We start from the raw sequence: 15,806 nt of genomic DNA, 5'->3' as shown, positions 1-15,806 counted from the left end.
AGTTTTTAAACTTTTAAAACTATACATTATAAAAAGAAAACTGTTCGAGTGATTTTTTTTTTTACATGGGTGTCACCACTTATCAAGGCCCAGAGGCCACTCAAGGATAAGGGTTAATAGGTATACATTAGTCATTGTGATTTTAGCATAGTAAACAGTGGGAATTTTGTAACTTGGATTACTTGAAAAAGAAAACTGTTCGAATGATTGAAAATGAAAATAAAATAACAATGTAAATATATTGATAAGAAAAAAACAAAAACAAACGAAGTTTCCGTTTCAGGAACCCGAGTTTAATTTTATGTCGTAATCATTCAACTCGTTAGCGGTTTTATTCAGCGATTAGGGATAACCATACGACATATCTAATTACCAAAGCGATTTTTTTTTTATTAAAACTAAACCTGTTTAGTTTTAATGAACCAATTTTTTTAAAGCCAACACTTTAGTTATTTTGAGAGCGTGCAACTGCACCCGAAAAGATTGATTAGGAAACTCCAAATCCTTTTATGACGCGAAGAAAAAAAAAAAAAAAAAAGGCCTTTTATCGGCTTAAATGATAAACTAATGTTAAATATTAGTATTTAATATAATGAGATATCAATCTACACAATTTGCCATCGATTCTGAAATAAAATGAAATCCTGACATTGTGATCATTTTTGCAGGTGTTATGTGCCAAATATTGAAATAAGAATGTTTAAATTTAATTATTGTAATTTAAGTCTTTAATTTTAATGTCGATTTTATTTATAAAATATCTTTTTAAAAATCAATCTCAAAAACAATCTGAACAATAAATCTCTTTTGTTATGGCTAAGTTTTTGTCAAGGGTAGAAATTATAATAGATAAGTATTCATCCATGATGACATTTTACCGATTTCCTGGTTTACAGGTATTCTTGCTAAATTTCTTCGAAAGAATTGACATAAACAATACTTCAACTAAATACGTATATTTCATGCAATAATGACTTTTGTTTCTTCTGACTTTTCCTAAACTAAACATAAAACATCGGTTAGGGTTAGTTTAACATTCTGTAAAAGTACCTTCCGTTTTTTTTTTTTTTTTGTACTTCTGCAGAGAAGGTAAAAAACCGATAAAAACTGGATATATTTTTCGTGTTTTTATTCAATTTAACATGTTTATTCAGCTCGAACAGCATACAGTGTTTACCGATGTGTTGGAAAATTCAAGATGGCGTCTCACACCCTCTTTAACACCGTAAGTTTGGGAAAAGGTGTTATAAATAAAAAAAACTATACAAAATACTATTAAAAACCCACCGAATATATGTCAACCTATGTCACGGTAACATATATTGAGCGAGTTTTTAACAGTATTTTAACCGGTTTTTTATTTATTACACCTTTTTCCAAACTTACCGTGTTAAAGAGAGAATCGGCCGCCATCTTGAATTTTCCAATACATCGGTAAACACTGTATGCTTTTCGAGCTGAATAAACATGTTAAATTGAATAAAAACACGAAAAATATATCCAGTTTGGTAGAAAAGTAACTTATCTTGCCTTTGATAACATTTATTTGTTATATATTTGTTTTTTGGCAACTTATTCGAATCTGTGTGTACAGTAATACAAACGCGAAATGAATTTAAGACAACGAGTGAAATGAGAAAATGAAGAAAATCACATTTGCTGTGTGTGTTTACTTTTTATGTAAGTCAGCGGGTTTCGTTGCCATAACAACGTGACGGTAGTGAACGTGTGTGTGTGCGTGTGTGCGCGTGTGCTTGCTCGTACTACTCCTAAGTTTGTAGGAGCATTTGATTTCGTGTAGTTTAGTTTCGTATATAAGTTTCGTATTTTTTAAATTTGTAATTAACAAGTTATTAAAAAATTAAACCCTTCCAAGATGGACAATAAATAAAGCCATAATATTTTATGGTAAAGGTAAGAGCGTAGAAACCATTGTTTTTTAGGAGATGTGATTATTGGATTAACCAATCAGAAATCGTCTGTGGCACACACATCTCTGTTTTTATAGATATATAGAATAGAATAGAATAGATAGAAGATAGATAGATAGATAGATAGATAGATAGATAGATATAGAATAGATAGAAGATTTGGAAATCCTAATGGTCCATCTTCTAAAAATAATTTCAATTTTCTTAAAATTATTGTAGCCTTGATGAGAAGAGAAATTATTTTTTATGAGGGTATGTTAAATTGTTTCATATACGTATTTAAATTACCCGTCCGAGGGTAGGTAAAATTATTTTAAATATGCTGTACATTACCCGTCCTCGCAAAGGTAAAATTATTCCATATACGTGCTGTAAATTACCTATCCTAGGGAAGGTACAATTATTTCATACATGTGTAATACCCGTCCTGGGATAGGTAAAATATTCTTTTGCTCGAAATAGCAAAGGATACGTAAACATTCAAAATTCCTCTATCCTTAGAAAAACAAATATATTCAAAATCAACTTCAATTTTCTCATTGTTTATACAGTCCCGAGCAACGCCGGGTAGTCCTGCTAGTCTATAATATAAACAACTAGCTGTATTTACCCAGTGTTACTCAGGTGGAGGGTTCATATAGAACAATTTAAAATACATTAAAATCCAATCGATTTTGCAATAAGATTAATCTTTAAATTATTTAAATAATTTCGATTTTATTTTAACAGTACCGTTTTACTTTTGGTTTGGTTAGTAATTATAAAATAGGGCTTTTACGTTCGATTAAAAAACTGAGGAGCAAACACAGCTGTTATAAAATGGTAGGGAAATGTGGATGTATGTCAATGAAAACGCGAAAAATATGATTTACAACTGGTGAATTTCGAAAAAAAATTATTTTTATATTTATCCTGATGTCTACGTGGAAAGTTTATGATGGTTATATTCATTGAAATTTTATAATGGTTCTATTCATTGAAATGTTATGATGGTTATATTCATTGAAATTTTATGATGGTTATATTCATTGAAATTTTATAATGGTTCTATTCATTGAAATTTTATAATGGTTCTATTCATTGAAATTTTATGATGGTTATATTCATTGAAATTTTATAATGGTTCTATTCATTGAAATTTTATAATGGTTCTATTCATTGAAATTTTATAATGGTTCTATTCATTGAAATTTTATAATGGTTCTATTCATTGAAATTTTATAATGGTTCTATTCATTGAAATTTTATAATGGTTCTATTCATTGAAATTTTATGATGGTTATATTCATTGAAATTTTATGACTGAACCATTTCACTTATTAATCGATATTAGATCTTATTTATTATTATCTATTTATAATTACGTTAATTTGCTTTGGCCGTTATTATCCTGGGAACACTTTAAAATTAAAATTGGATATATAATAAAACAAAAAATGGGTTTCGCTTTTAAGGCAAAACTAATAAAAATTATTTGTTTTTCTACTACTATATTTAATGTAACAAAGTTTTAACATTACAAAAGTGCCCTGGAAATGTCATTTCTGATTAATTACAAAATGTCCTGGAAATGTCCCTTCTGATTTAATTAGAAAATACCCTGAAAAAGTCCTATCTGATAATTACAAAATGTCCTGAAAATGTCTCTTCTGATTATTATAAAATGCTCTGGAAATGTCCCTTCTGGTTAATTACAAAATGCACTGGAAATATACCTTCTGATTAATTCTAAAATTCCGTGGAAATGTCATTCAAATTAATTGCAAAATGACCTGGAAATTTCCTATCTGGTTAATTATAAGATGTCCTGAAAATGTCTCTTCTATTTTTAATTATTTCTAATAATTATTTTATTTTATTTATTATCAAATTCGTCTATTTTCTTATTGAATAAGTTTATTTATTTTCTATATTTCTTTATATCAATAATATATTAAAATCTATATTTTGTTGCATATTTAATATTTTCAAAGTAATGAGGTAAATTCTATTTCATGTGAGTTTAATTAGTTTTAATTAGTTCTGTTTTCTAAATAAAAACAAAGTAAAAAAAAAACCTTCCAAATACAAATTTTCGATGAAAAAATTCTTCCAAAAAGATTTCATTATAAGTCTAATAGATTTTTAATGGAAAAAAAATCTTACATGTAAATAAGAGATTATTTTTATTTATTAACTGTAAAAATTATCATTTAATCCTCAGTAATCAGAAGATTAAGCTATTTTAAGTAAAATGTATTTTTACAGGCGGTAAACATTAAATTTAAATAGATCCCAAAATTAGATGTTATTATACAAATATGTAGTTTATCCCAAAGATTACTGTTTCGAATTTTGTAATTTAAATACAATTTCGGGCATATGGCGAGAGGCTCACGCATATATCATGTAATCCTAAGGTCTAACATTTACAAACTTTGCATTAAATTAGTCTGTATTTCGGCAATAATGCGTCGAATATTGTCTTACGTCTATTGTGTCTGGTTCATCAGCGTAAAGACTGGACTTTACATAGCCCTAAAGGAAATAATCTAATGGAGTTAAATAGCATGAACAAGGTGGCCAGTTGGTATGTCTATTTCGTGAAATTACTCGTTCATCAAATGTTTTTCTCATTAAATTTTTCGTATCGCGCACTTAGTGGCATGTGACTCCGTCCTGCTAAAAACAACATGATGAACTGTCAAACTAAACTGAACTCAAAATAATCGATAGTTGCCAAATCTGCAAATAAAGAAAATAGAGCTATCAATTTAAATTTCACCTTCTCTAAAAAAAAAAACACCTTATCTTAACTTATAATAAATTAATGATCAATGATTTAAACTGTAAAGTATCATATATAGAAATAAAATAAACCATTAAAAACAGAAACCGAAATTATTAGGACGAAAACAAAATTTGCCTCAGCCTGAGAGGATTTCTCCATGACTCTAAAGGTAAAAGGTTAAGTATAGCGTGAGAACTGAAACTGCAACGTAAAGATAATTTGTTTAAAAAGAAAGAGAGAAAAACACATGACAAAGATAAAATGATGAAGGACGAAAACGATGTCGCAATGTAAATAGAGTTCTCATTATTTGCCCGATGATAGAACAGATTAAGTATAAAATAGATAAGACGACTTAATGTTTACTCTGTTTTGTAAATTAAAAAAATAGATAAAACAGGCACAGAATTGAGCATTTTATAAAATTAAAAGGCAGGCAGGTTTTCAGCATAATGAAATTACTTGTAATAACGTCTTGAAAGTTAAATATCAGTTTTATGGAAATTATTTAAAGTGTTAAAATACTGAAATGAAAGGGAACTGTGCTAAATGAAATTAGAAGTTTGAGAAACCCGTTATTCGTTGAGGTTGAAAAGGGACTTACTATCTGTATTCATAATAGTATGAATGAGTGTAAGTGCAATAATACTTCGGTATACTATTTATAACCTTTTCTACATGTATGGTTTTGTAATAGTTTAAAGAAATTTAATAATTATGAATCGTCTGTTTAATATAATAATAATAATAATAATAATAATAATAATAATAATAATAATAATAATAATAATAATAATAATAATAATAAAATTATGATACTCTGTTTATTGCAATATAGGTCAGTTTAAGAAGACGTGTTGTAGAAATAATAGAATCTGTTAAGAAACTTCTGCCACTTCTGAGTGTAGTGAGGGGACTTAATAGATAGAGATTGAAAGTGTTTCCTAACGTCTTTGTAGGAATATTAATGAATCTAATAATTTGTGTACTACGAAGTGTACTAGTAGAAACATAGCTTAGAAATACTGTGTAAAGCGTTTGTGATATTTTACTTAATAAACTTGTGATTTAGTTGCAACGATATTTCACTCAGCCTTTTATACATTGAAGCTTTTCACACACCATGTCATTTCTCACCTGTTAAACAATTATTCCTATTTTTTTTTCTTTTGCAGGTTATGATGTATTTATAAACAATGCAAGAATTCAACATTTTGAAGATTACTTGCATATTTTTGATCCCACGTCTGAACAACTGACTAGGACACAGATCTTTGGTGAATAACATTTATTATTATTATTATTATTATTATTATTATTATTATTATTATTATTATTATTATTATTAGGAAATTCTGTAGTGGGATTTGGCCTGTCGAAGGGCGATATAATAAGAAGGCTAGCTGGTTGGGAGAGGTCAGAGAAAGGCTATTAGAAATGCAGCAGATGAAGAACGTTGAGATAACATTGATGACGTTGAGGTTGGTATACGAAGGATGACTGGAAGGCACCTGGTCCAGATGGAGTGATGGGCTTCTGGTTTAAACAGTTTCCATGCCTTTATCCACCTATAACGGCTGCCCTGCAAAGAGTTGTAGTAGGGAGATGTCCCTGATTGGCTTGTGAAGAGAAGCACAACACTGTATAAGGAAAGATCCTGCAAAGGGAACAGATGCCAATGATTATAAACCAATGTCTGCCACTGATTGACTGGAATATTTGCAGAGAAAATTTATGAACATCTTGAGAGTAATGATGTTTTTCCTGACGAACAGAAGGGGTGCCGGAAAGCCTCGAGAGGTACTAAAGAGCAACTACTAATTGATAAAGCAATAATGCAGGATGCGAAGAAGAAGAGGAATCTGAGCGTAGCATAAATCGATTACAGAAAGGCTTATGACATGGTTCCTCATTCATGGATATGTGAAACACTATTGATGATGAAGTTTGCTGAGAATGTGGTAGGGCTTTTGGAGACACGCATGGCTCAATGGAAAACGGTGCTGACAGCAAACAGAGAGGAGATGGGGCAGGTTCGAATTAAACATGGAATAGATTCGTTATCGCCATTTCTTTTTGTAATGATAATAATGCCACTGAGCATCCTCTTGAAGAGAAAAAAAAATGGGGTATAACTTTGGATCTGGTGACAGACGCCTTACTGTTTATAGATGATTTGAAAATATTCGGTAGAAATGAAAAGGAGATGAAGAGACTGGTAGAACTTGTGGGGACATACTCAGAAGACATTGGGATGGAGTTTGGGATTAGTAAATGCGTGGTGCTGGTGATGAAAAGAGGAGTAAAGGTTCATTCGAATGGAATAGTGCTGCCAAATGGAGAAATCATGAAAGAAATAGAAGATACAGGGTATAAGTATTTGGGAGTGTTGGAGAGTGTAGGCATCATGAACAGAGAAATGAAGGAAAAAGTCAGGAAGGAGTATCTTAGAAGAGTGAAACTAATTGCAAAGTCGAAACTGTATGGAGGAAACCTAATGAAAGCAGTGAATGCATGGGCAATCAGTGTTTTGAGATACAATGCGGGAATTTTAGAATGGTCTTACAAGGATTTGCATGTCATGGATATCAAAACAAGAAAAGTTTTAGCAATGTTTTGTATATTTCACATTCGAAGTAGCGTAGCAAGGCTGTATCAAAAGAGGAAAGACTGTAGGAGAGGATTGAAAAGTGTAAAAGATTGTGTTAGAACCGAGGAGATGTCGTTGAAGGAGCATGTGGTTAGAAGTGAGGAGTGGATGCTTAAGGTTGTGGCCAATGAAGTGGAGGTATGTGAGACCAAGGCTGATTATATGAAACATATGGATAGAGAAAGGGCAGAGGAACTAGCTAGGAAGAAAATGAATGGAAGGTTCTTCCAGGATATAGCAGAAGTGACTGATGAAAGATCATGGCAATGGCTTAGAGCTGAGTATCTGGCTAAGAGTGCTGAAGCTTTTCTTTGTGCAGCACAAGAGCAGGCATTAGGAACACGATTGTTCAAAAAAGTGGTTTTAAGAGAGGAAGTTGCTGCAGAATGCCGGATTTGTGGTAAGACCTCAGTGTCAATTGCACACCTTGCAGCAGGGTGTAGTGGACTTGCCCAGAGAGAGTACCGCAAAAGACACGATCGCATGGGATTCCGGATATATTGGGAGGTGTGTATGAGTGTGGGGGTGAAGTGTGCTGGAAAATGGTTTGAGGAGGTTCCTTATGAAGTGAGAACAAGTGAGGATGGCAAGGTAGAGGTATGGTGGGACAAAAGTGTCATAACGACCAAACAATTGGAATATAATCGTCCGGATTTGGTCGTCATTGATAAAGTCTCAAAAAACTGGCAGATTGTAGACTTTTCAGTACCCTGGGACAGGAATGTGAGAGAGAAGGAGAATGAGAAGTGGAGCAATTATGCTCCATTGGGCTTGGAGATAAGGCATAGTCACGGGGTTAAAACACAAATAATCGTGGTCGTAGTTGGTACACTAGGAGTAGTATCATGTCGTCTGGAAGGACAATTGAAAAAACTACAAATCCCCGATGTTTTAGGCGGCTTTCAGACCTCTACAACATCTTTAGGAAACCTTTGATTTTTGAAGCTCCTGGTTTGAAGCTGCAATTAAGGGAAATCCTCTGGAAATGAATCCCATCCCTTTCCAGAGAGACGTTGATAAAGGAAAACAGAATTATTATTATTATTATTATTATTATTATTATTATTATTATTATTTACTCAGAGATGGGACTTAATGGATAATTGTAATTGTATTGTTCTCTGAAGTCTACGTGGCAGCAAGTCTCCCTAGACTTCCATTATTATTATTATTATTATTATTATTATTATTATTATTATTATTATTATTATTATTATTATTATTATTATTTAATAGTTTCAACATTTGGATGTTTTAGTTTGATGTGTTTACTATCAGATCAATATCCTTAATTTTAGACATTCAAGTTGTACCTTTAATACTTTCGCCATCTATAACAGACACTTATTTCTAATAGTTCTTTTTAATGTATTGATTAGGAAATAAGAATTGTTTCCCTTGGTATGAGTATCAACTTATCATCTATAATGAAACTCTGCTTGGTAAAAAGATCTTGATGTCTGTGCAACATAATAGACATAAAAAATTTCCGAATTCGAGACGAACAGAACAGTTTTTATCTTGTTTTTTTGGCAACAATTTATTGTGTATTCATCTTAATTGGCCAAAAAAAAAGCAATTAGTTTGTTTGTTTTTTTCGGAAGGAAGGCATCAAATTGAAGGAGTCCAATCACAAGCAATTCGATTTTTACGTTTGCAATTTCCGGGAAACTGTATCTTACTTTAATCTTTTCCAAGTTGTTTTCTAAACATTTTCATTGAGGCTCTTTCTTTACTTCTTTTTCCGTTTTCTATTCTTTGACACAGTATTGGCAGTAGCTTAAATAACCTTCTCGCACTGATGGATATTATTTACCATTAAAAATGGCAAGACTTAATTCATTTTGCTGGTCACAGTTTTCAGTTTTTTCCTATTAAAAGATCACGGGTCCAGAGGCTCTACTAAACTGTTTACTCCTAGCTTTCATTTAACGATCGTCTCTCATCTCATGTTTATCAAATGATGTATGATTGCTTCTGTTTTTCTTGACTGGATCAATTTTTATTTTTGTCCCACCCAGAGTGCCCCTTAGTGTGTGCGTGTGTGTGTGGGAGGTAGATATCCCCCATGTAAAAAAAAACGACCATGTCTGTCATATTGCCCTCGTAGGGAAAATAAAAAATAGGGACAACTAGGAGTATTCCACGAGATCGATGATTGGCATCAATAAACACTGAGGAATGGATTGTTGTTGTTGGGCATTATTCATTCATTTCGTATGAATCAGATGATTATTGTCGGCATTCGTTTCCCTGATATTTTTCTAGTTAGAATTCTTTCTAGAAAAGTCATCGGGTACTTATGAGAGGCAGCTTGGGAAGGTTGCCAACATCTCTAAGTGAAAGTGTTTCTGTGCAACGAATTGGATTCGAACTTGGCACTCTCAGGTTGTCAGACGTGTCGTTAACCAATTAGCCACCATCACTTCCCTGCTTCTGTTGAAGCAGCCTATTTCGTTTTCAGAGTTAATTGTTCCATCTACACTATGCCCTTCTTTAACTATACCAAGTTGATTGATGTCCACATCTCACCTAAGTCTTTGAACAATTTCTCTTTTTAGTTCTTTAATGTCAATAGAAGATAATCATTCATTTTCTTCTTATCACGCGGGATTGTACTAATAGGTTTTGCTCGTTTAATTCAAACAAGCCTAGATCATTCCAGCTTCGTTGCAGTCATTGACTATATCATCTCTTCAATAAAATTTCATCACAGTTCCATTTAAGGCCTTACTCCGATTAATTCTAGTTTTACTATTAATGTTTCGTGGGTTTCGCTGAATGACGACCTGGGAAGTCTCGCTCTTTCTGCTGCCGGGGTGGGGATTGTTACTTAACGTTCCGGCCCTATTTACATCGTTTTCGATTTGATAATTTTGAACATTCATATTGGAATAATATAAGGAATGATTTGGGTAATGCTTTCATTTCCTGAAATGATTATTATTTTATTGAGATACAATCTCTAGGAGAGTTGTTAACCAAAACTTTAGACCAAGTTCTGGCCATGGGACGCTGTTAAACCTCGCCAGATGTCAACCTAGCTATTTACATACATATGTGGTTACATCAGGTATTTGCTATCCTTAGAGACGTTTGTCTTCATTACGGATTACGGTAGCCCTTTCTACACTTATAACATTTGTCTCATGTACAGATATTATTGTTATTTGTATTATGTTTATTATCATTGCTACATTCATTTTTTTTTTTTTTTTTTTACATAGACGTCACCACTTATCAAGGCCGATAGGCCACTCAAGGATAAGGGTTAAAGAGTGTAGAGTAGTCAAAAGGACAATATAGTAATCGATAGTAATGGAAGTTCGGTAAATTTGTTAACCTAAGTGGAACGGCTCATCAGAAACTTGTTCACGTTGGACTTGAAGACAACCATATTATAGAAAGCTGGAAAGCAGGAAAACGGAAGACAATTCCACAGGTGTGCAGTTCTAAGGAAGAAATTTTGATCATGGAATCTATGTTTAAGTTTAGGTACAGATAAAGAGTGGGGAAAATTATTGATAATGTTTTCAGCTAGTCTAGTGTTTCTTGTGAAAGTTTGGCGAGGGGGGGACCATAGATTGAAGCTCAGTCGAACACTTTCCATGAAAATAACGATAAAGCAGAGACAAACTCGCAACATCTCTTCTGTGAGACAGAGGTTGCAGCGAAGAGAAAAGGACATCTCCCACCAAGCCCCAAAGTCTATTTTGAACTCTATCAAGGCAGGACAAGTCTTTTCTAGCAGCTCCTGCCCATATGTGGCAACAGTACTCCATCCTTGGACGTTATTACTACTACTATTATCATATTCAATATTACTATTATTTTTATTATAATTTGAATGGCCTTATTATTACAGGGTTATTTTTTGTTTTGTTTTTTGTTTTTTTTTTTGTTTTTTTTGTTTTGTTTTTTTTTTTCAAAATTGTGACTGTTTGAATCGAGATATATTTATTTTATGTAAAATATTTTTAGTGTTGCATCTTGTTTTTCTTTCAAAACGACCGACTCGTCTGTTTGAAACGAGATCTATCCATGTTATTAAAAATATTTTATTATTACATCCGTCAAGAAGGTTATGTTTTTGGTCGAGTTTGTTGGTTTGTAAATATGTTTGTTTGTAAATATGTTTGTTTGTAAATATGTTTGTTTGTTTAGCCTTGCATGCACATCGCTCAACCAATCGTTACACACCTTCATAAATACTTAGTTCATGGTCTAATTTAGAATTAATTAAATTCTGGGATATCAAGATCAAGATAAAGGTGAAAGTCGCACTTTGGGCGATAACTTTCTTCCTATTCATTATAGACACTCGATATTTGGCCCATATTGTAACCAATGAAACCCCGTGCATCTTATATAACCTTGAGTTTGCAAAGTTGGGTCATGGTCAACGCTTTTACAAAATTTCGACTTCCAATTTTTCCAAATTTAATGTATAGATCCGATAATATTTGATAACAGTAACAACCATGCGAAGATTTTCACCAAGCCATATAACAAATTTTTTTAGTTTTCAGAGTGTAACAGAGCGCGGACACGTGTAAGGCGGCTGTATGTAAATGCCGAGTTGTATGCAAAATGACGTAACGGCGAAGAAGAAAAGAAAAAGATATAAAAAGAAGAACGTGTGTGCAGACAGGGGATCACGTTTTATTCGGGAAAGTACTCGGAAATAAATGTCGTTGTTTCAACAGGAAAAAGTAAGTCGAGTAATTCCTTGCCTTGGTCTTCTTTGCGACTAAGCCTACAACGTGTTGGGTCCCGAGTGTCTATATGTTAACACGTGTGTAAACGGGTGTAAACGTGTGTAACGTTATAATAGCATAATTTGGAACACTTCATACAATTCGGAGTTGCCTATCCTCATGTTGTCAGGTGGAGGGAAGAAGTCTCACGGCTCACTTATGTGATGTTCTTTTCTGTTCTTCTCATTCTTATTATTTCAAACACAGGTGATGGAAGCCCAACATATTTCTGGGACTTTACAGGTTGGCCATTGATTCCACAAAACAAAGGCCTAAAATTCCCACGTTTTCTTACGCCACATTGCATAAAGCATTTGACACCAAACGTCAAATTCATTATCATATTGAGGAATCCAGTTGAGAGGTGAGTGCTGCTTTTCTATGCTTCTATTTATTGTCTTGATTTGCTTTCACACACACACACACACATATATATATATATATATATATATATATATATATATTAGTGATGGAACGATTTCAATATTTTTTCTGATTCTCGATTTCGATACAATTACCGATTCCGATTCCGATTCTTTCTAAATCTCTTAATATTTAGCTATAGACTGGTAATTTTTCCCGATTACCATAAAAACATATGTTAAATGTGCAGATATTTTCTCAAACATAAAAGAAAACATTTATGATGATGATTTTACTATTACTGGTAGTGTAAATCATTAAATATTTATTATCTTATCATTATTACTAGCAGTGGAAGATAGTGCTTTCACCAAAATCAAATAAAAAAAAATATTAAAAGAATCGATTTCGGCATCAGAAAATCGGCAAATATATTTCTGATTCCGATACCTTCAAAAGTTCCAATTTTTCCAATTTCCGATTCCGATTCCGGTTAATCGTCCCAACACTAATATATATATATAATTATAAAACTCATATGACCTTGTAACGAGTGATGTAACCCACTTTCCGGTATACGACATACGGTTGCGCATGCTCGCATAAACATTAACCCATAACAACATAAACAAATAAACACAAATCGCTTCTTTTGCAGATTTTGACCTGCGCACTGAAATATTAATGTTATTATTTCGAAATTATTATTTAACATGGGAAGAGTGGGGGTGTTTTGCAACTATTCTTTATTACAACTATACTGTCGCTATTTTCTTACAACTAAACAACTTTAACCCGTTGACAAACATAAGAACAATTATAATAAAACCAAGACTACTACTACTACTAGTCTCTATCCGTCCCTTTTCCTTCCATCCTTCCTTCTTTTTTTATTTTTTGTTTATATTTCTAGATACAAAATAATTGTGTGAGAACGGTGAATTTGTTGACACATTTACTAATCTGTTTCAATATTAGTTTTATTTTATTTTATTTATTTAGGTTTTATTTTTTTGCTTCAGGTTTTATTAATTATTTTTTTTTTTTAGATTTTAAGTTTCTATAACTTAGTTGAAGGATTCCAATATGGGTTTTTCATTCTTATATTTCTCATCGGTAGATTCATGTGCGTTTTTGCTGCTGAATGACTTTGGTCGGCGTTCGATTTGTAGAAAAATCGTGTTTAATTTTCGATTTTTTAGCAATTATTTGGAAAAATAGGTAACTTTACACGAATAGGGAGGATTTTTTTTCCATGTTTGAGTGATTCGTCCGTGATTTTTCATTTTAATATACTTTCATAGAAATGTTTCTGTTATGTCAAGAAAAAACTATTTTCTTTACGTCACAAGTGTCACGCTCATACATGAATTCCATAGCTAATATAACATACTGACCCAACGGGTCACGGGTAGTCTAGTATGAATTAAAAATCGAAAAGAAAGACAAAAATGGTTGACGTTTAACCCAATGTTTCGTGGGCTTTTTTCAAGGGTGAAGAAAATAAGTATAAAATTCGTTCATGACATGAGGATCAGTGTTTTTTCGAGAGAGAATATATGCAATTTGGGGTGGGGCATGTCTAAATTTATATAAGTGTGCATATATATATATATATATATATATATATATATACACACACAATACACTAATATATGAATTAGATCACTAAAGTTAAAATGATGGTTTTTCTCGTAAGCAATCTGCTATGTTTTCTATCGGTCAAATAAACCTCCTTCAATTACTTAAACCCTCATATGTAAATATATAATAGCTTTAATAAAATAATTTATGTTATATTTATGTTTATACAAAATTCATTGAGAGAATTGTTACTTATATGCATGAAAAATATTTTACTAGAAATCACAATCACCAGGAACCAAAAATAGGTATGTCGGCAGTGGAAAAATATTGCGTTCTTTCTTTCTTACTGGTATATGTTCGAAAAAGAATACTGAAACTAGGGCAAACAGTAGGCGTCTGTTACTTTTTCACTCTGTGTTTTTGGGGGTTTTTTTTCTATTTTATTAAATTAGTTACCAAAGTTTCAAACTGAATGAGAGGGGAATTGTTCAAACCGTTGCGTGACTGAAGGTGTGTAAAGTAGCATATATTTTCTTATTTAGAACTCTAGGAAACACTAGGCATACATTTAAACTAGTCAATGCTAATAAAGTTTGTAATCACTGAACCACTCCCACTCCCTTAAGAACATTTATTAATAACAGAGATTTTTTTCATAAAGGAGTCATCACTTATCAAGGTCTGAAGGCAACTCGAGGATAAGGGTTAATGAGTGTACATAGGTTACCAGGACAACAGCATAGTAATTGTTAGTGGTGGAAATTGGGCATAATTTGCTTATTTAAGAAGACGGCTCAACATTACATTGGACTTGAAGAAGACCATAATATAGTCAACTGGAAAGCAGGCCAGCGAAACAGAGTTCCACAGGCGAGTAATTCTATAAAGAAAAGTTTTATTCATGGAATTTGCGTTTAGATTTGAGCACAGATAGAGAGTTGGGAAATTATTGATACTGGTTGTAGCTAGACGAGTGTATTTTGTAAAAGTTTAGCAAGTGGGCAGAGATTAAAGCTTAGACGAGCATTTGCCATAAACATATAAAAATAACGATAAACCAGATAGACTCGCAATGTCTCTTCTGTGGAAAAGAGGTTGATTGGAAGAGAAAAGGGCATCGCTTACTAGGCTTCTGTTAAACTTTGTCAAGACAGGATAAAGTGCTCCTAGATTTAGTAACTGCCTATCTTGAGCCTATGTAAGACTATTATACTATTGTAAAATAATCTGATATATTGTAGTGATGGGGTAGTATAGTATCTGTTATCCATCCTCCCAGGTATTACTTCCTTCTTTTGGGGTAGTTTAGTAACTTTTTTTGTTATCATGAGACCATCCTCCCAAACATTACCATCTCCTTTGGAGGTAGTGTATTATATGGTCATCCGTTAAGGTACCAAAAGGCGGCATATATTTGTTAATTCTATAAATGAAATCAAAAACAAAATTGTTTAAGATAAATAATAGAGAAAGATTTTGTTTGAATTTATCTTTTACCAAAATTTGATCCGTAAAACTATTTATTATGTATTGTCAGAAGTTCTCAAAAATTGCTTTTATTTGTTTTTTTGTTTTCTTATAGATTGAATTTGTATTTTGCTTTTATATAAATTGTATTTATATCGTATTTTCATATAGATTGTATTTGTTTTATTTTTAATGTATATTGTACTTGTTTTTGTTTATTATATATTATATTTGTTTTATGTTTTCACATAGATTGTGTTTGTATCGTATTTTCATATAGA

At 32.2% G+C, this 15,806-nt stretch overlaps 1 protein-coding gene across 7 annotated transcripts in view; it reads left to right on the top strand.

The window, feature by feature from the left end:
* Positions 1-15,806, top strand: part of LOC145276991 (carbohydrate sulfotransferase 15-like) — a 180,183-nt gene that overhangs the window by 143,596 nt on the left and 20,781 nt on the right. For all 7 annotated transcript variants that reach the window (XM_080128560.1, XM_080128563.1, XM_080128562.1 and 4 more), the window contains 2 exons: positions 5,877-5,978; positions 12,316-12,472. In XM_080128560.1, coding sequence (XP_079984686.1) covers positions 5,877-5,978; positions 12,316-12,472 — 259 coding nt within the window. The remainder of the gene's footprint in view (positions 1-5,876; positions 5,979-12,315; positions 12,473-15,806) is intronic.

This window comes from Euprymna scolopes, chromosome 5, assembly GCF_053919585.1.
Source record: "Euprymna scolopes isolate OS-2025 chromosome 5, ASM5391958v1, whole genome shotgun sequence".
Taxonomy (NCBI): domain Eukaryota; kingdom Metazoa; phylum Mollusca; class Cephalopoda; order Sepiida; family Sepiolidae; genus Euprymna; species Euprymna scolopes.
Note: the sequence above shows the minus strand (reverse complement) of the source record. Positions and strands in the feature narration are given on the sequence as shown.